Raw genomic sequence first — 21,246 nt, 5'->3', positions numbered from 1 at the left:
AAAAAAACCATAATCATTTTCTAATGGTAATCTTTTCAAAAAGTAGGTAAAGTTTTATTTTTAAATATTACTATTAATATGAGTCGAACTTCATGGCACAGAAGAATTTCTTTTTTTTTTTTTTAAACTTCTTTTTTATTTATTTTTATTTTTGGCTGTGTTGGATCTTCGTTGCTGTGCGCGGGCTTTCTCTGGTTTCAGGGAGCGGGGGCTACTCTTTGTGGTGGTGCGCGGGCTTCTCATTGCGGTGGCTTCTCTTGTTGTGGAGCACGGGCTCTAGGCACGAGGGCTTCAGTAGTTGTGGCGCGCAGGCTCAGTAGTTGTGGTTCGCGGGCTCTAGAGTGCAGGCTTAGTAGTTGTAGCGCACGGGCTTAGTTGCTCTGTGGCATTTGGGATCTTCCCAGACCAGGGCTTGAACCCATGTCCCCTGCATTGGCAGGCAGATTCTTAACTACTGTGCCACCAGGGAAGTCCCGAGAAGAATTTCTTAGCAATGACCTTTCAATAAGTACTCACCTACTTTACCTCCAATGTCGGCCCTAGTCAAAATTCTTATACCACCAAAGCAAAATAGAAAGAGAATACAAACTTAATAGCAGTTTGAAGGTGAATAGTAAGAATGACTTAAAATGTTTTCTGAGGTACAGTCTGAATTATGCAACGTTAACTTTAAAAACATCTTTATCCATTGATATACATGAATTGCTGTGTTAAAAGCTTTTCTAGCTACCAATATGCATGCTTTATGGAAAGGAAATACTAGTTCACTACCTTTAGTAAATTAATGATAAAATAACATTTTAATTTGCAGGTTGAGAGTTTTCAGTCAGTTAGAAGATGAATTGAATTCTCATGAGCATGAACTATGTTGGCTGAAAGACAAAGCTAAGCAAATTGCTCAGAAAGATGTAGTCTTTGCACCCGAAGTCGACAGGGAGATAAACCGCTTAGAGGTTACCTGGGATGACACCAAAAAACTAATTCATGAAAAGTAAGTAAAAAACTTCTCAGTTTTTGTTTTTAACTTTCTACTTAATTTATGACATTGGGCCATTGCCTGTTGATTTGCTTTGGTGTGATCAAGAGTTTAGTATCTTTTGCCAACTTAGGTATTGTGTCTATTTAGTAATATTAAAAATTTAGTCCTACAGAACTTTGTTGGGGAAGTTGTCTTGAGATAACAATTACATACAAAATTTGACGCTTAAAATCCAGAGTTGTCAACAGTTACAAAGTGCCACCAGGAGAGTCTTAACGCCTGATTTTCTTTTTCATTTTGTTGTATTTGTTTGTAATTGAGGTATGTTCTACATACGGTAAAATTCATCCTTTTAAGTGTATACCCTTAAACTGTAGAAGTTTAACAAACTCATGCAGTTGTGTAAATATCACAACTATCAAATTTCACAGTAACAGTTCTACCACCTGAAAAAATTCCCGTATGTCTCATTGTCATCAGTCCCTCCCCTCACTCCCAATCCCTGGCAACCACTGATCATTTTTCTGTCTCTGTAGTATCATCTTTTTCAGAATCACACATAAATGGATTCTTTCCAGTCTGGACAATTGTAAATAAAGCATATCTAAACACTCATGGTCATTTTTTGGTGTACACGTAAGTTTTTACTACACTTGGTTAAATACCTTCTTTTACTTAGCTCAATGCACATTGTGATATGTATCCACAGAGTCCAATCTAGTTTTATAGCTGAATGACATTCCGTTTACCAGGTGTACCACAGTTGATCCATTCACCAACTAATGGATATTTGGGATCTTTCCAGTTTGGGCGACTACAAATAAAGCATCTGTAACATTCATATTTAATTTTTTATGTATTCATAAGCATATGTAACATTCATATTTAAATTTTTATGTATACATAAGCATCTTATAAGCATTTTATGTATACATAAGCATCTGTAACATTCATATTTAAATTTTTATGTATACATGTATACAATGTATATACATTGTATATACATATTATATACTGTAGACTATTAATATAGGCTTTTAAAAATTTAACCATATTGAAAAAACTTTATTCCATGTTGTTAAATATTCTCCTAAATTGTGATTTGTTATAGGTTGCACAGTATTCAATCATAAGAATGTATCACAATTTATTCACTTTTTGGCCTATTTTTAACATTTGGGTTATTTCTAAGTTTTCTCCTATTACAAATAATGGTGTGAAGGATACAATTTTACCCAAATCTTAGTGCACACCTCTTTCTTTTGAAAAATTCCTGGATGAAGAACTGTTTGCTCAAAGGCATTTTACTCTTATGAACAAAAACTCTCTTATATTTTGACAATTCTTGGGGGATTCATATTTAATGAAAATTTGTGTTCTTCAAATGGAAAAGAAAATCTCATATGTACTTTAATTTTTAAAAAAAATAAATTTATTTATTTATTTATTTTTGGCTGCTTTGGGTCTTTGTTGCTGTGCGTGGGCTTTCTCTAGTTGCGGTGAGCAGGGGCTATTCTTCGCTGTGGTGTGCAGGCTTCTCATTGCAGTGGCTTCTCCTGTTGCGGAGCACAGGCTCTAGGCGCATGGGCTTCAGTAGTTGTGGCACGCGGGCTTCAGTAGTCATAGCACGTGGGCTCAGTAGTTGTGGCTTGTGGGCTTAGTTATTCCACGGCATATGGGATCTTCCCGGACCAGGGCTCGAACCTGTGTCCCCTGCATTGGCAGGCGTATTCTTAACCACTGCACCACCAGGGAAGTCCCTGTACTTTAATTATTGAGCAGTAGTTTTTGTTTGTTTTGGTTTTTGGGTTTTTTGGGGAGGAGTGGGTTTCCTTCCCCTCAACTCACATACTATGAAGTAATTAAATCACAGATAATTTTTTAAAAAATTTAACAGATTTTGTTTTAATGACTAGGTGGATTCTTCATTCATGGAGAACATTTTGGACATTAGGGTTAAGTCAGATTGGCCAGAATGCTTTTGACATCAGTAGGTGGAAATAGGTTTTCCCTTGATTCCAGCATTTATCAGAGTACCCTTATGTAGTTATATATCAGGTCCAATCGTGGGGGAACTCTCCCCTATCCTGATATGTGACAATAAATGATGTATTTTCTTAATCATTACAGCCAGGGTCTATGCTGTGGACTTATTGACTTAATGAGAGAGTATCAGAATTTGAAGTCAGCTGTAACTAAAGTCCTAGAAAATGCCAGCAATGTGATTGTAACCAGAACTACTGTAAAAGATCAGGAGGACCTTAAGTGGGCTTTAGCAAAGGTAATAATTCAAGATGTATTTATTTTATTAGACTTTGTTAGTAGATTTGTTTTTACGCATAATGCATTCCCTATAAAACTCTTGTCAGTATATTTAGATATAGCTAATTCATGCTGACAAGCTCAACCTTTTCTTTTAGGAATACTTATATTCTGGGATTCTAGCAATTCGAGAAAATTATGTATGTCTGTATAGCTCATTATTACCAGTGGTTTCTGCATCAGGTCAACCATGAATTAAATTTCTTAGAGGCAAATGGTTATAAATTCTTGACATATCTCTGGTTGTTCTATTAATTAAGGAAACATTTATGTCCATAGCATGCAACTGCCAAGCATGAAATGTGTAATAAACAGAAAGAATTGGATGATTTTACCAGTAAAGGAAAACAGTTGTTGTCTGAGCTGAAAAAAATTCACAGTGGTGATTTCATCTTGGTGAAAACAGACATGGAAAGCACTGTGGACAAATGGCTGGATGTAAGCTCACCACCTGGGATTCTATGAATAGTTTATATATTCACATTTCTCAGTCACATTTTGGGGCAAGGATTATTCAGGAATGTGACTTCCTTTTTTAACTTTTAATGCTAAATTCAAAATGATACTCTAAAAAAAATAGTGTTCACATACAATTTAGAAATAGTTAAAAATTATTTGCTTTATTTTGTTGAATTGGCAGATTTTCTAGAACTTCATTTGATAGCTTCCGTCATAACATATTTATAACTCTAAATGTTTTTCTTTTCTAAACCTTGGGATCATGGATAAAATAGAAGAATAATTTATAAACATCTTCCAGAATATTAAACAATAATGGATAATAATTTAAAGTAATAAGACTATAATTGTGCATTGAAAAGCATTGGACTTGTAGTTTACATCCTTGGCTTTTAGTTCTTGCTCTGTCATTTGCTAGCTATGTGCCCATACAACAGGTCACTCGATCTCTCTGGAACTCTACATCTTAATCCATACATATTTTACATTGTTTTCCAGCTCATAATTCCTGTGACTCTGTCGCTCCCCTGTTATCAATATTTAGGTTCAGAAGTTTAACCTACAGTGGATTCCCTTACTTAAGCTAAATTACTGAAGTTAGATATTGATGTTTGCATATTATAATCAAATAATTTGGGGACTTCAGAGAACCTTATCTGCCTCCACTTTTAAAATGGCATTCTTATTATGGGAAGATTGTTAAGCAGTACTACTAATAATACTTTAACCATATGCAGAGTAGGTTGCTCTCCTGTGCATTTACTTATTCTATAAATATGTCCAAGTCTAATTATGCACATTTTTATATCTCAGCATTACAAATAAAAGGGCTTATTGTGTCATTTTCAAAAATATATACAGTACTGCCCTAGCTAGACTCCTATCCTGTAAAATTAAACCTTAGAGTGAGTTATATTACAGTAGACTGCAACAGACCTGTTATTGTTTTCCAATTTACAGATGAAAATCAAAATTCAATCAACTCTCCTAATGACAGAAATACTTTACGTAATGGTTAGCATTTACTTGAGCCAGGAGCACTAATTCGATTATAATAATTTTTGTAAAACTTTGTTTTTCAGTCAGAATATGAAGGAAGCATTGACATATTTAATACTTCGGTGGGCAAAGAGCATCTGAAAGCCTCAGATTTAATGATATGGCCTCTCTTTTCTATCCCAGATATCAGAGAAAATTGAGGAAAATATGGACAGGCTGAGAGTAGGCCTGTCCATTTGGGATGATGTACTTACAAGTAAAGATGAGATCGACGGGTGGACAAACAATTCTGTTCCACAGCTGACCAAAAGCATCAGCAACCTGAATAACAGCCTCAAAGCAGAAGAATTCCTGAAAGAATTTGAGGTAAAATGCCTTTACCTTCATATGTGAGCTTGTGGTACATCATTGACCAGCGTATAAAAAATTGTGTCTTTTTTTTTAAAGCTCATTCTTCCTTTCAAGACACATACTATACTCAATATTTTGTAATAACCTATAAGGGAAAAGAATATGGAAAAAATATATATTTGTGTATAACTGAATCACTTTGCTGTACACTTGAAACTAACACAATGTTGTAAATCAACTATACTTCAATTTAAAAAAGAAAGAAAATAAACCACTGGAAACAAAAAGTAAATTTCATTCTTCCTTTCAAGACACATAATAAGTGTAATAAAACTCTTTACTGTCTTTTGCTGTTTACTTGAAAGTTGATTCGGCTATGGATAAGAGGGATGTTTTCTTTTTTGCATTTTTATCATTTCTTAGTTGGGGCTCTTAAAGTATTAGTAGAAAAGTAAAGATTCATAAAATCTACAATTTGTCCCATTCATCTGAGATTATGGCACCTTCCTATCGGAAAACCAAATTGAAAATGTTTTATATCTAATGATATTTAATATCTATTTTTTCCTCATTCAAACAAAATGTTTACTGAGTACTTACCATGGGTCCTGAACATTTAACTTAGGTGCTGGATTCTTCCATTGGCTTTGCAGAAGTGGAAGAAAACTGGAGATTGGAGGGTCACAGATTTCCACGGTGGAGGGTCACAGATTTCCACGGAAAGTGGGCTTTTAAAGTTCTAGTGGCCAATTTATTTTAAATTCCTCTTTTAAACTCCCATTTCTTGCATTCATTTATTCATCTGCTCATCAGATTCCCAATGAGCACCTAAAATATGGCAGGCACTGTTTTGGGCACCGAGAATTTAATAGTAAAACAGACAAAGTCACTACCCTTATGGTATTTACATTACAATATATATCATATGTAAAATGTCAAGTGGTAATTGGGCTATGATGAAAAATGAAGTAGGGTAAGGGGAGATAGAGTGACCAGAGGTAACCTGTTTCACAAAGCAGGGGACTGACTGTGCCCTTGGTGAGGGAAGAGACTGTCCACATTCTGTGCTCCAGGGCCCAGTGCTGGGCCTGGCACACATACGGAACATGACAGACACGTGAAAGATGACTGCAGTCTGAATAAAATGTTGTTGAATCATCTGTATTGCCTAAGTTATCAGCGATATTTACCCAAAGAACATTCTATAGGTTGTTTCTATTTCTAAGAGCAAACATAAGCAGAGGGAATTATCCAGACCAAAAGTACAGTCAGGAGAGGGATCCCACAGTCTCTTTAGTTGTTACCTTTGATGTTAAATTAACATAACAGCTCAAACAGTGGTGTGTACTGGAGTACAGCTTGCACCAGCTCACAAAAGTCACTACGTTTTCAGGAATTTTGTGAGCCAGTGATAAACACAACCATTATTAAAAATTATTAAAAATTAAAGTGTAAATAACTGTACCATTAAGTTGTATTAAAAATGAAAGTGATGAATTCCCCAAACTTATCACTTCCTAATTATTATTTGACCATTACTGTTATCTGGCTCTTGAGTTATTGACACTTATTATATACATATGATGGAAATACTATAGAACGTGTACACCTGTATGGTGCTTCCAACTCCATGTCCTGTGACATCATGCTGTAGCTCAAAATGGTGGTAAATGGGGGCTTCCCTGGTGGCGCAGTGGTTGAGAGTCCGCCTGCCGAGGCAGGGGACACGGGTTCGTGCCCCGGTCCGGGAAGACCCCACATGCCGCGGAGCGGCTGGGCCCGTGAGCCATGGCCACTGAGCCTGCGCGTCCGGAGCCTGTGCTCCGCAACGGGAGAGGCCACAACAGTGAGAGGCCTGCGTACCGCAAAAAAAAAAAAAGTGCTGGTGAATGCTACGGATCAGGGCCAGCTGTTCAACCAGCCTGGAGGATACTCCTACTACTGACCTCTGGGATCCAGGGAGCCAGTGGGCCTCAGCCACGTTCATTATGTCCAAGTTCAGTCACTCACAGAGGTGGGATTTTTATGCTATGCTCTGTGATGCACCAGCTAGTAAAATCAGTGAGCTGGATTCAGCCTGGTGCCCGACAGTGTCGTGGCTGCTGCAGTGCAGGAAATGAAGTTTAGGTGCATAGGGGTGATTCCTTAATTTCCCAGGCTGCTTCTGGGGAAGGCCAGTGGGCCTGGCAGGCAATTCATTAATCCTTACTGGGCAAGTAAATCACTTTCTAGATTGAAGGCATCAAGAGGTTTGTTAGTGTCTACAAAGCACCAAAATACCACATTTAAGTTGAGAGGGATACTTTATTAAAATGTTCCTTCCTGGAGCAGCCGCAGGGCACAGGGAGATCAGCTCGGTGCTTTGTGATCACCTAGAGGGGTGGGATAGGGAGGGTGGGAGGGAGACGCAAGAGGGAGGGGATATGGGGGTATGTGTAGCAGATTCACTTTGCTATACAGCAACAACTAACACACCATTGTAAAGCAATTGTATTCCAATAAAGATGTTAAAAAAAAATGTTCCTTCATGGGCCCAGATAACTAATGAAGTTTCCAAGCATCTAATTTGTTCCATAATGATTCTTTGATTATTCTTTCTTCTTCTTGTGTTAGTGTTGGTGCCAAAAAAAAAAAGAAGACAAAAGTCAAAATGTTAGATGTCAATTTCCTAATTAACCTGATTTCTATTTAACCACCCTTTAAATTTCTATTTGAAATATTTCTTCTGTATTACATATAGTCTACAGTAATTAAGAGGCACTCCTGTTGTGTATTTGTTTTGAAATGCTTTCTCAAGACTTTAATGCTGCCATAGTAGCCAATGATATTAATGCTAATAGATAAACGACAGTCTGTTGAAAATCCCCGCTGACTCAAGACTTTCGGTTAATGTTTAATTTTTTCCAGGAGCATTTTTTTCCAATAAAAGAGGGTGGGAAGAAAGAAAATTCTGCATACTTCCTCACATTCCCAGTGAAAGTTAATGGTGACATTTTTCCACGTTCACAAATAATGAGAGTCCTCAGAAAATGAAGCCGAGTTTTGGTTTTAGTTTTTTGTTTTTTGTTTCGTTTTGTTTCGGTTTACCCTGGGTTAAAGTTGGGGCTTTTTGACAGAGTTAATGCTTGAAATTATTAAATGCCAAGTATAACATGTCACTGTTTTGATTAGTTATGTTTTTCCCCTTTGTCTTTTATTTTGCAGTCTGAAGTTAAAAAGAGAGCATTAAGATTAGAAGAACTTCATTCCAAAGTTAATGATCTTAAAGAATTAACTAAAAATCCAGAAACACCACCAGATCTTCAGGTAAGCACTCAATCAAGTTTGTAATAACTCTATATACTGTACATTCTCAAAAAAGTGTATATATATATGTCCATATATATATACACACACACTTTATGTATTTATTTACAAAGTACATGTATATGTATATGTGTATGTGCGTGTATATTCTTATTGTTTTCATTGTAATTCCAAGCAAGCACGTAGACGTTATCAGATATGGGGGTTAAAATATTAACATTTTTAGAATTCCTTGTGCTAGTATTAATAGCATATTTCCAACTCAAATATTATAATAAGATTAGTTCCTTTTTTCCTTACTAAATTTTGGAAGTGGTGGCATCCAACTTGCCTCATGGACCATTTTAAGCCTACACAGAAACAGAAACCACATGTATGAATATTGATATTCTTATTGACATTTTTCTAATCCATTTACTGAATAATGGCGTTTGAGGGATCACGATCCCAAATCTCCCTTCAAGGCCCTTTAGATGGCGCACGTCCACAGGCACCGGGAGACAGGCCAGGCAGACCAGGTCTGACCAGGCAAACTGGGCTGCTTCAGTGAGGGAGCCTGGGAGCAGCCAGCACTGGGCTTGGGGCCAAGGGTTCTAACTCATTACTTTAAGCTGTCTGTTTGTTGCTGCCCTCATCTTCTCTCTTCCTGTTTCTTCCTTATCTACTGTTTCTTGCTAACAAGTCAATTTTGTTTGATCACCTATACTTATCCTCTGACCCAAGGCTGTGTATCCCTCAGTTAGTGTCATTGGTGGATGATATACTTGTACCAGAAGGTTAGAAGTTTCACCTGAAGCAAGAATAAGCAAAAGAGATGCTGATCATGCACAGAACTGAAAAGGAGAGCTTGTGCGTATCAGGGGCATACACGGGTAACAGCTGGACTTTGCCAGAGTGAAGATGGAGGCAGGGTTTTGAGAGAGAGCTTCTGTTGTTCTCTGGTTTCTCTCTTACACACACACCCCTACCTATACTCAGGGAGGAAGTATGGGGGTGCCTGCATCTTACCTCAAAATGAGAAGGATTTTGACAGTACCGTCTAGAGAGCATGGCATATGCCCCCTGCAGCTGGCAGACACAGGAGCCTAGTATCTAACTCCCACCACGTAAGACCTTAAGGGTGAGAGACAGGCTGGCTGACTGCTGATGTATTTGCCAAAGGAGAAATGATTGTTTTGAGTGGCCTGCAATCCCAGAGTCATCTGGGATGAAATGCCAGCATGTGACCTCTGGCCCAGAAATGAATTATGAAAGGAAAGGAGGAGGAGAGCATTACTTGTGTGCGTCTCAGGGTACCTAAGAAGGCTTTCTGGGGGATGAACAGGCCTCGGCAGCTAGGAGTTAAAGAGATGTACAAAGTCAGCGAGTAGAAAGAATGTGAAGAAAGGCCAAAAAAGGCACTTGGCCTCTTTCTCCACTGGAGGCTTCCTGTTTGCAGCTAGTCTGAGCTGAGGATAGGAAAAAACATCTTAGCTTTCAGTTCAAAGTTTTGATTATTAAATGGGACTAGATGTTCTAACTGAGGAATTGAAACTGCTTTGCAGTTGATCACGATTATAAGTCCTTTTATTATTATGCGTGGGGCTAGAGAAGTTCAGGGCCCTCCCAAAATCAATCATCCAGGGAGGAGAGAAGAACTAGCCTCACCGAATATTTTAAATAGGAGATAAAAATGACGTTGCTCCATTATAAAATCCCCAAGTGGTGCTTGTCCAAAGTAGCGACTACTTCAGGGCGAAAAGTGTGTATTTCCCGGGAGAATGAAGAGCAGGTTTTTGGTCCCCAGCTTGGTTACTCCGTGTAAGTCGAGCTCTGCTTTGGAAATGGGATCTCGTGGATTCCCTGGAACCTCAGTCAAAGCTTCCACTTTAAAAAGCCCAGTGTTAACGGTGATCCTCACTCTTTCCATTTTCCCATTACTTAAGATATTTGGCAACTTGTACCCACTGATTTTCCTTCTTAGAAAAGTTGAATTAGCATCCATGGTTAGGCTTCTGCAATTTTTACAGTTAAGCTGCAGATGAACGAATCCTACCGAACGAATGCTCTGGTCTTCACAGATTTTAATGAAATCTTACTTTATGTTTAGTTTATAGAAGCCGACTTAAGGCAGAAACTGGAGCACGCCAAAGAAATTGCTGAAGAGGCAAAAGGAACCTTGAAAGAGTTCACCTCTCAGAGTGCACAAGTGGAGAAGTTTATTAATGACATCGCAACCTGGCTGACAAAACTAGAAGAATCGTTGATAAACTGTGCCCAAACTGAGACTTGTGAAGGACTGAAAAAAGTGAAGGTAAGTCATAAACTATCACTAAGTGTTTACATTTCAATACTAATATTAATTCTCCTGTTTTTTGGTGACTATAATAAAAATGTAACCTCTGTTATCAATTACCCATGTTAACACCAAACCAACTAATTCATGATACAGGAGACAGCAAAGCAAATAACAGATGGAGAACTGAATGCAGGTGGTAAGAAACCAAAGACAAATATTCTAAAAACAGAAAGCATGCATTGCTATAGGACCTACTCATAGGTTGTAGTCGTTGAGATTTTTTTTTAATAAAAAGGTGGGAGCCTATAGAAGAACTGTTTGAATTTCTACACATTTTCAAACTTGAATGCCTGGTAGTTTTTCATCACTTAATTACTTTTATTGGTCAGCATGACTGCTTTCATCCTGATATATATATATATATATATATATTTTTTTTTTTTTTTTTTTTTAAGTATGCGGGCTCTCACTGTTGTGGCCTCTCCCGTTGCGGAGCGCAGGCTCCGGACGCGCAGGCTCAGCGGCCATGGCTCATGGGCCCAGCTGCTCCGCGGCATGTGGGATCCTCCCGGACCGGGGCACGAACCCGCGTCCCCTGCATCGGCAGGCGGACTCTCAACCACTGCGCCACCAGGGAAGCCCCGAGGGATATATTTTTTAAAAATGGTTGAGAAAACAACATATGTGTTCTGTGCTCTTTTAGCATATTTTCTTACTGTACTTGAGACTAAGGACCTACGCTTTTAAAATTAACTACCGGTGCTTTTGTTGTGGCCTGTGATCCTGAAACAAAGCCCAAGTAGCCCAAGGAAGATGTGAACATAGGAGGGTGACTCAATTAATATAATAGCTTCTAATCTACTAACTAAACCCAAGATCCTGGGCTTGAATCCACAAAGGCCTTTTCAATTTGCTTGAAATCCTAAACTATAACCCCAATCCTAGCTACCTCTCAACAGTGTTTGCTGTTGTTCCCAAGGAGAACTGGGCAAAATTCTGAAAGAATCAACACAAATCTATCACAAATACTCAAAAAAAAAAAAAAAAAAAAGTCCAACAAAAATATATACATTATTGAGTGGATTTCAACAACATCAGTTTCCAAAAAACATTCCAGAGTGGAGTGTATGGAATATTTCTCTTGAATGTGATGAATATCCTTCACGGCATATTTTTATTCTGTAGGAAATACAAAAAGAACTTCAAAGTCAGAAAAGCAACATCAGTGCCACCCAAGAAAATCTCAATAGCTTGTGCCGCAAGTACCATTCAGTGGAGCTGGAGAGCCTGGGCAGTGCGGTGACGGGGCTGATGAAGAGACATGAGGCTGTGAGCCAGTCCTGCTGCAAGACACAGGCCAGCCTTCAGGATTCTCTGGAAGAACACTTCAGTGGTGAGCTCTGACAGGTCTTAGCTTGAACAGTTTGTTTACAAGACACAGTCCAAACCAAATGCTGCCTAGAAACTGCCAGAAAACTTTCCACAAGGGTAGCGTTTTAAATGTGTGTGTGTGTGTGGTGAGGTTTGAGCAATCGGATTGTTGTGGTTGGGCTCTCACCATACGCAGAATTCTTACTTTTTCTCCTTAAGAGAGTAGGAGTCCGCCATCTTGAGGAATCTGAACTCCATCTGGATTTTCTGTGTAGAGCTCATTTATGTGGAAAATGAGTCCCACCACTATGATGAAGTGACACGGTAAACCCGGATCTTAGGAGAGGCTGTGAAACAGCAGCCATGTAATTCAGGAAATTGCTGGTCATATATGTCCCTGACTCGGCCTCCCACAGAGTTGTGCCTCTGCTCTGGTGTGAATGTAAGATGCTCTAAGTCAGCGGTGGGCAGAGGAGATGGTTCTTCCCTTTGCCATAGGAATGGCTTTAACGCCTCTAGAGCATTGCTCAATCTGACATAATCAGGCAATTATCTTTCTTTATCGAAAGAAACACAATGGGAAATCAAACATGTCAGAAATATGAATTTCTTTTCAGCCTTATATCTGAGATAATTTCTCAGTTCTACCATGAACAGTCATGATTATAGATCATACTGTATTATATTCTATATTATTATCGTTGTTGTTTTCTTTCTGGAATATTTGTTGTAAGGCAAGATGCAATGGGCTGAAGGCCAGAACTAATTCATTGTGGTCATCCTGGAAGCTCTTTCAGTGTTTTGGATGTATTTCTTATTTTCGTTACTTTCCAAAGAGTCTATGCAGGAATTTCAAGAGTGGTTTTCTGGAATAAAGGCAGCGGCAAAGGAATCATCAGATAGAACTGGGGACAGCAAAGTTCTGGAGGCAAAGCTCCATGATCTTCAGGTATGCAAGCTGGCACTGCTTTTCCTTCTTCCCTAAACTGCACTCAAGTGCCTTCAAGTCAGACCTAAATCATCTATTTCCCCAAACCTTGTTTTCTTCAAATTTTTCTTCTTCCCTAACAGAATGAGGTTTCTTGACTTGAAAGGAGATAGTTAATATATGAAAAGTAAGTTGAGAAAATGTTAGAATTTCTAGATCCCTTTCCTCTCTTTTTTGGCCTGTTGATCATTCTTTGGAATTCATTCAGAACTAAACCTGATTTCAGTTTTTATAGCAGTAAAAGCATAAATAATTGTATTTATTTAACATCATTATCATGAAGGAGTTTTAAGAAAGAAGACATGGCTTGTGTATTTTAATAACCTATCATCTAAATTTGGAGCTACAATATATTCAAATAAAAGCAATAGATATTATAGATTTTATAGGTGTTACAGACAATGAAAAATGTATAAATTCTGGTAAGGGAAGGCCATTGTGACGCAGAGGTAAGAATGATTGGCAGGAGCCTAGGTTCAAATTGAGTTTTGGCCAGCTTGTTCAAGCGACTGATCTGAGCAAAGCACTGTTTTAAGTCTTTTAAAAATAGTTTTAGAAGTTAATGAGCATGAGAATTTTGTGGCCTAATGGGTGATGGCAATTATGTAGATAACTCATTAGCAGTCAGGGTAGGAAGAGCATTATAATACAGGAAGTGGTTTTGCAGGAGGCTTGGTGAATTCAGATGTGGAGTTGTCCCCTTTGAGGCTTGAGATGCAGTGGAATTCCACGAAGAAAAGTCTGTGTGACGATCACAAATGCCACCGTGGAGCTCAGTGGAGAGGCAGGGGTGGCGCAGCAGTCCTGGGCTTCTTGTGCTCTGTTGAAGCCACGCCCATATGCATATGATCTTCCAAGGAAGAGGTGCACACCAAGAAAGTAAGGGAACTGAAGACAGGGGGTCAGACAAGGAGGAGGGGTGGAGACAGGTAACCATGTGAGGAGGTGGAGCCTGGACCAGATTGGGATGGTGGGAATGGGGAGAGACTGAGCACAGACCTTGATGAGAGCATCATCCTTTCCAGCTCAATGCTGCTCGCAGTTGGTCCTCAGTGGTTCCAGTGACTGCCTGGCACCGTCCTCCGTTCTGAGTCTTGATTATATCCAATTGTATACATCATTCTCACTCCAGCCTTGTTAAAGGCCTCTTCCTTTGGGCTCTGTTTTTCTTCTCTTGCTCCACTTTCTCCGGTCAGAACTGTAATTAATGCTCCCATGCAGCAGGGTCTTTGAATAATAACAAATATTTTCTATTACCTTTATTTCCCGAAACAGAACCTTTTGGACTCTGTCAGTGATGGGCAGAGCAAGCTTGATGCAGTGACTCGAGAAGGGCAGACTTTGTATGCACATTTGCCTAAACAAATTGTCAGTAGCATTCAGGAGCAAATTACAAAGGCTAATGAAGAGTTTCAAGCATTTCTGAAACAGTGCCTTAAAGACAAACAGGCTCTTCAAGACTGTGCTTTGGAACTTGGGAGGTAGGTTGTTTTGACAAGCGTAGACTTCATCATACACAGAATATATTTTCAGGATTTAAAGACCCATTGGGAATAAACAAAAAATATTTGAAACTGTGCATTTAAATTATAATAAATTTTGACCTTAAGTACATGTTCATACTAGGACAATAATTGATTGCTCAAACTGATGGCATCATTTGGCTTTATTTTCTATATAGAAAAAGAAAGGAATTATATTCATTAATAATTTTTAATGGCATAAATGCATGTATTTTTTTGTCTGTTTGGCTAAATCGAGATGTTAGAGTTTTGACACCCAGGTTTTAGATCACCCAAGTCCTTTCCTGTGTCTCCTTCTGCTGGGTTGGAATTATGGCAGAAAACACTTATTGTATTTCTCTGAATCAAGATTCCAGTCAGGAAGCTATGTCAACAGGGGTGAATATAAAATTAGAAAGAAAAAAATTTTCTATTGCTAGGAAAAGAAAGATGTCAGTATAATCAAAATGCCTTTTTGGTTGGCGAGTAATGTGCCTGACTCTTGTCAAGCTTTCTTAGAGAATTTACGTTGTTTTCAAAACTTAAGGGCCCTAGAGCTCTTGTGCCACGTTCAAATCCCCATAAGGTACAAATACACAGAGGTGACTTTCCCTTCTTCTCCCAGGGCTTCCACTGCCCCATTTATCCACTGGCCCCAATTCAGGGTCTTTGTAGTAAGACACAAACTTGAGTGCCCACTGACATGGGAATGTTATCTTGTTGGTAATTATCAGCTATAATTACCAAGGAAATCAACTCAGCAAGATGAGGTGCTTCTTTTTTTTTGCTTGTATCTCAAGAGAAATGTCCAGAATTTGTCATTTTGTTACTGAAATAAGGGATAATTTAATTGGCTTATTGTCGGGTTTTCTTCTCTACTTGAAAATTCATGAGATCTTAATTGCCATAGACATTGTGACCTCAGATATTGGAATTTATTTACTATAATGAGGATATTAAAATTTCTCTAAGGTGTGTTTGTTTTCTTTAGCTTTGAAGATCAACACAGAAAACTGAATGTTTGGATCCATGAAATGGATGAAAGATTAAGTACAGAAGACTTAGGAGAGAGTAAGCAACATATTCCTGAGAAGAAAAACGAAGTCCATAAAATTGAAATGTTTCTGGGAGAACTGCTGGCTGCAAGGTAGGGTGCAGAAGTGGAATAGATTCTTTCCCTACTAACAAGTGTTTGTTTGTCTGGTTGGTTGGGTATTTGGATTGGTTGTTGGCTGGTTAGTTGGTTCGTTGGTGGTGGTTATGTTTCTATCCCCGAATGTCTGGCATACAAATGATTGTGCAGTGTTTCTGTGGCAGTGTGGTGATCTGGAGAGAGCCACTCATTTCCTATATTTCTTGATATTAGCTTTTAAGCATTGTGATAATAATAATGATAATAATAAAAAATATATTTTCCTCTTGGGGGTTATTATAAAGATATAAGGTGATTATAAAGATACCCTTCATTTACAGAAATAAATGAGACCCCAATTACCATATATTCTTCACACACATCAGCCTCCAGCACCATTTCCAATCTACCCCATCCTCATAATATTCTTAGTAAAGCAAAAGGTGTATGGTCATGAAGTCTGGCTGTCCTAGAGGTTCGTTTTGTCCACTGCAATATTTGTCTCCTTATTGCTTGCCAACTGAGCAAATGTTTCTGACTCCTTCTCAGGCAGAGTTCTCTGGCCTATGCTTTGGTCTCCACCACTTTCATGGCTTTGCTCCCTCAATTTACACTCCACCCCTGGCATTTTCAGTTGCTTCATTGGAACTCTTGCATTGGAAGATAGAACACTTTCCACTAGGGGAGGGTAGCTTGAGCCAAAACTCTTTTAACTGTCTCACTGTCGTCTTGCAGAGCAGATACACTTTGAGCAGCAGAAGGCTGGTATCCAGCCTGCTTGATCAACCAAATCAGCAACCATGATCAACTGAGTAAAATTTGCCTAATTCATATCATACTCATTCCGTTTCCTCTGAATCCTCTTTTTGGTCAAGCATGCTAAGTATTCCTTGTCTTGAAAAAAACAAGCATACAAACATGTATACAAACAGAACCCATACTGACAGCTGTTGTTGGTGTGCTAGTTTGATGACTATTATAAAATTTCCCTGGAATGTTTTGGTCCCAACTCTTTACCATGAGCCTTTACCATGGGGTAAACACTTTGTTGATTTTGCTACTGAACTCAGGTTAGGCTTCTCATCACTCAAGAATCCAATACTGAGAGACAAGTGTTGGGTAAAAGGAAAGATGGCTTTATTGAGGAAGCTGGCGATCCTAGGGAGAAGGTGAACTCATGTCCCAAAGAACCAACTCCCCCCACTGCCGATCAGAGGGCAAGAGCTTTTAAAGGAAAGCTTCAAGGGTGTGCGAACAGAGACTATGTTCAAAACAGTACAGTTAGCTTCTAGAATCATCTTGAAACTGATCACGCAGTAAGTAGTCTGGTCGGTGTCATACTGATTATTTTAAGCACAGTTAATTTTCAATTCCAGGGTCGGTTTGTTACAATTTCCTTGAGGCCAGTGTCTGGAATTGTGCAAGCCACATATTCAGTACTGCTCAAGATGGAGCAGCTTATGTCATGGCTACAGTCTGGTCACCATGCAGTTAGCTTTTTCCCTCTGGTGGAGGTTTTAGTATCTGCAAAACACCTCAGGAATGTGCATCAGACACTTATGTATCTTCAGGGAGGAACTAAAGATTCTGTGACTCTACTGTCCTAATCGTTAACTGTTTGAGCCTGCTCCTTTGTGACTCAAGGAGGCCTGGGAGACTACAGCTTTCCTATGAACAAAGAGACAGGGGACACAGAAGGGCTTTTTTACCTGGGAGGGCCCCACAAGGTCCTGCTCAGTTTCAATTTTATAAACCCCACCCCAATGGTGAGTATCTCAAGGCCAGAGACCATCAGGTCTTTATCATCTTTATCTAGTATAGTGCCAACAATAGAAAATATTTGCTGAATTAACAGAATAATAGCATTATTCTAACTCTATAACTTTCTGAAAATTACACTGCACTTTATTTACTTTTTAAATCTTGACTCTTGTTTAGGTACAGTATTACATGGCCAGACCTACTTCTCTGCTCCTTTCAAACATTTGAAATGACTTTACATATTCTTCCTGAGCTATTACTCTCTGATATTCCAAGACCAGATGCTAAGAGTCCTTAGGTGTATTTGCTCCCAGCTTCTTTAGCGCTGGCTGCTTCTCCAGATGATCCTAATGTGCTCTGCTGGTCTCCCAGCTTCTCCAGCTGAGTCATCTGACTTCTTTCACTTGCTTGCCACTTGCTCCCCCCAGTCCTTTGGATTTTTTTTGTCATAATATTTTCCAGTACTTTGCATATCTTGGGGGGATGTCCTGCATTTTTCAAACGAACACCAAACTTGAGAATCATTGAATTTTTATCATCCATTAAGCAATTCTCCTCATGGTAACAAGTGATACCTGTCATCTTGAATTATTATTTAACTCACATCTTTGCTTAAGCCACCTTCATGTCTCACCTTCATGTCTCAAGCAGATTGCAAGTAAAAGAGATGTATTTTAAAGAATATGTAATGTTGTATAAGTCTTATGTATCTCACAGAGGCCCATAGGATGCTCTTTACATAGTAGGAAAAAAAAAAAAAAAAAGACAGTGTAGGAGATGGGCTTCCTATTCTTTTTCTAGCATTCACAACAGTTTGTGTTATGTCATCTGTACTCTCCCTTCTGGTATCCCAGGCATTTCCTGATAGATGTGCTGATTGGAATTCAGACATCCATGAAACAAGATGAAGCCTACCCAGCCACATATGATAATGTTTTCCCTTGACCTAATTAACATAACCCCAAACTGAGATGAGAAAAGTTCCCAAGATACAACAAAAGAACCCATAAGTATTCATAAGATGGCCTTTTGAAAGAAACTTTTTTTTTTTTTGGCATTTTATCTCTGCCAGACATCATGCTGGGTCCTGGGATATGAGATGAATGTAACAGCCTTGGCTTCTAGAAGGTGAAAGCCTTGTGGATTGAGACAGACAGAGTGTATGAGGTGAGAGAGTAAGACAGACAGAGTGTATGAGGTGAGAGAGTAAGACAGGCAGAGGGCACCCAGAAGAGGAGTCATCATGATGCTTCCTGGGGATGTGATAACTGCACTGAGATTTGAAGGGCCGATCAGAGAAGAAGCAGAAGAGAGCAGAAGAGTTTTCACGAAGCAGGAGTCTCCGTGTGTATACAATAGATACACAGCATTTGGGGAATTTCAGGGAGCTGTTTATGGTTAGAGCATTAGCTAGGAATGGAGAAAAGTTAGAGATCGGCTTGAAGAGGCAGGCCTGGGCCATTTCCTGAAGTGAATCCCTAACAATACAGTGGGCTGGCATCTAGGCATAGCACAGAGTGAATCAAACCCCCCATGTGAATTGACTACATTCAGAGAAACCACAGGGAACGAGGTAGCCAGCCCTCTGAGGGTCCCCAGCATCCTCACCGAAAGGCATGTCAGCTGTGAGCTCTTGTCTGGTCACTGCTCTAATGTCAACAGTCAGTTGTCACTCCCCTGTGCTCCAGAATGTCAGAATTAAATTTTTGTTTGTTTGTTTTCTTTAGAGAGTCTCTTGACAAGCTTTCCCAGAGAGGACAGCTTCTCAGTGAAGAAGGCCATGGCGCTGGGAAAGAAGCCCGCCTGTGCTCCCAGCTCCTCACTGACTATCAGAACTTACTCCGAAGGACCAAGGAGAAACTCCGGAGCTGCCAGATGGCCTTGCAGGAGCACGAGGCCCTGGAGGAAGCGCTGCAGAGCATGTGGTCCTGCGTGAAAGATATGCAAGACAGACTGGCCTGCGCAGAGAGCACCGTGGGGGGCAGAGACGCCTTGGAGAGACAGCTGTTACAAGTGCAGGTGCGCGGGGTGCCGGCCCACACGGCTGCCTGCGGAAGACTTTGAGTAGATTCACAAATGCTTTAGTTGGGTCCTCGTTGTTCTGTGAGCCTCCACGTGAGGATTATGTAGGCAAATGGAGAAACTGAGCAAAAAGGATTTGGAGGGGTCATTTTTCTCTTTTGTAAAGGAATATTTTTGTTCAAAGAGCTTTAAAGTAATTTTTGAGGTTTTTTAGTAAACATTTAGCAAACATTATGGAAAAGCTGCTGTACTCTAAGCACTATACAAGTTGATAGGAATATAGAAACAAAAATTAGTCCTTGCTTTCCAGGAGTTCACAGTTAGTGGGAGACACCAACCTGTGAATTGTTACTTGCAGTGCAGCCTGTATGTAGGGGCCATGACTGAAGTACAAAAGAGGCTACCAACCCAGCCTGCAGTCAGCGAAGGTGACCTTGAAAAGCAGAAATGAGCCAGGCAGTGAAAACGGGACTGTTAAGTTTTTGACAGGTGTGTCTTCATTTTCAGAATGACTTCTTTTTTCTCTGATGCAAAATTCAGTAAAGTTCCATTTCTAGGCTAGTGACCCAAAGTTTTCCAGGAACTTAAATCGGAGTTCATCTCTGACTCCCAGACTCCCGGACATCTAACATTTAAGTAAGGTGTTACAGTGCAATAGGGCGCAGAGTTTGACGTTGTTGTTGTTTTTTCATTTTGAGATGAGTAAGGTGTGCCCTACTTTGATTCTCATGGGAAACATAGCCGTTTCTCAAAACATCAGGAGGTTTTAGTAATCCTGCTGACAAGTGTTCATTCTTCCTTCATAGGATATTCTCCTGATGAAAGGTGAAGGGGAAGTTAAATTGAATATGGCCATTGGCAAAGGGGAACAGGCCTTGAGAAGTAGCAACAAGGAAGGTCAGAAGGTAATCGAGACTCAGCTACAGACGCTTAAAGATGTGTGGGCTGACATCATGAGCTCCTCCGTCCATGCTCAGAGGTACAGAGCCTATGTTTAGTGTATCTTTGCCTGACTCAAACCCAGTGGCTTAGTAAAATGATGGTGCAGCGCTGAGGGTATCCTGCAGGAGAGTTTCCAAGCATATTATTAGAGCTAGTGGTGTGCATGTCTGTCTTCGCCTAGACGGTATTTTCTGTAACTGCAAAGGCCAGTTTTGTTTGTTTGTTTACTTACTTTGTGTGTGTGTGTGTAATATTTGCATCTCCCGTAATACCTCTCATGGAATCGTACCTCCTTTCAATTCAGCAAAGCAAGGATATGTGGTCTTTAACAACTTTAATAACTTTTTGCTTTTTAAGGGAAATTAAGTCATTGGCAACTATTAGGCTTACATATAAATCTTTTTCTCAACTGAAGTAATATCACTGACACTGGGGATATGGAGGTATGGGGAGAGTACTTGACCACCCCGGCGATGGGGTATCCTGGCATTTAGCGTGAGGCCAACCTCCTGCATTGCGTGGACACCCTCACACAAACATCCTCCAGCTCGCCCAAACCCCCTGCGCTAGACGCTGATGAGAAAGTAGAGAAGATACGGATTGTTACACCAGGTGTTGTTGTTGTTGTGTTACATTTGTGAGTGGAAGACTTGATCTTCCTCCCTCTTCTCCGAGTATCAACAAATAATCTGGCTGGCTCATTGGACAAATGACTTTCAAAAGTCATACCAAAATACCCAAACCCATTCCAGGAGCCACATTCTAAAGGTTATATGTTTGATCACTGAAGAAGTGTGTGCTCAATATGATCTTAATAAATAGATGAATAAAAGA

General features: G+C 39.6%; 1 protein-coding gene across 14 annotated transcripts in view; it reads left to right on the top strand.

Annotated features, from left to right (window-relative positions):
- SYNE1 (spectrin repeat containing nuclear envelope protein 1) overlaps positions 1-21,246 on the top strand; it is a 454,201-nt gene that overhangs the window by 186,804 nt on the left and 246,151 nt on the right. For all 14 annotated transcript variants that reach the window (XM_089922151.1, XM_089922158.1, XM_089922157.1 and 11 more), the window contains exons 40-51: positions 812-991; positions 3,110-3,260; positions 3,581-3,739; positions 4,943-5,125; positions 8,315-8,416; positions 10,506-10,709; positions 11,880-12,087; positions 12,902-13,014; positions 14,329-14,534; positions 15,547-15,702; positions 19,176-19,467; positions 20,277-20,449. In XM_089922151.1, coding sequence (XP_089778277.1) covers positions 812-991; positions 3,110-3,260; positions 3,581-3,739; positions 4,943-5,125; positions 8,315-8,416; positions 10,506-10,709; positions 11,880-12,087; positions 12,902-13,014; positions 14,329-14,534; positions 15,547-15,702; positions 19,176-19,467; positions 20,277-20,449 — 2,127 coding nt within the window. The remainder of the gene's footprint in view (positions 1-811; positions 992-3,109; positions 3,261-3,580; positions 3,740-4,942; positions 5,126-8,314; positions 8,417-10,505; positions 10,710-11,879; positions 12,088-12,901; positions 13,015-14,328; positions 14,535-15,546; positions 15,703-19,175; positions 19,468-20,276; positions 20,450-21,246) is intronic.

This window comes from Delphinapterus leucas, chromosome 12 (assembly GCF_059928025.1).
Source record: "Delphinapterus leucas isolate spDelLeu-1000000601 "Yukka" chromosome 12, BTC_Dleu_Yukka2, whole genome shotgun sequence".
NCBI lineage: Eukaryota > Metazoa > Chordata > Mammalia > Artiodactyla > Monodontidae > Delphinapterus > Delphinapterus leucas.
This window is presented reverse-complemented; position numbering and strand designations above follow the sequence as displayed.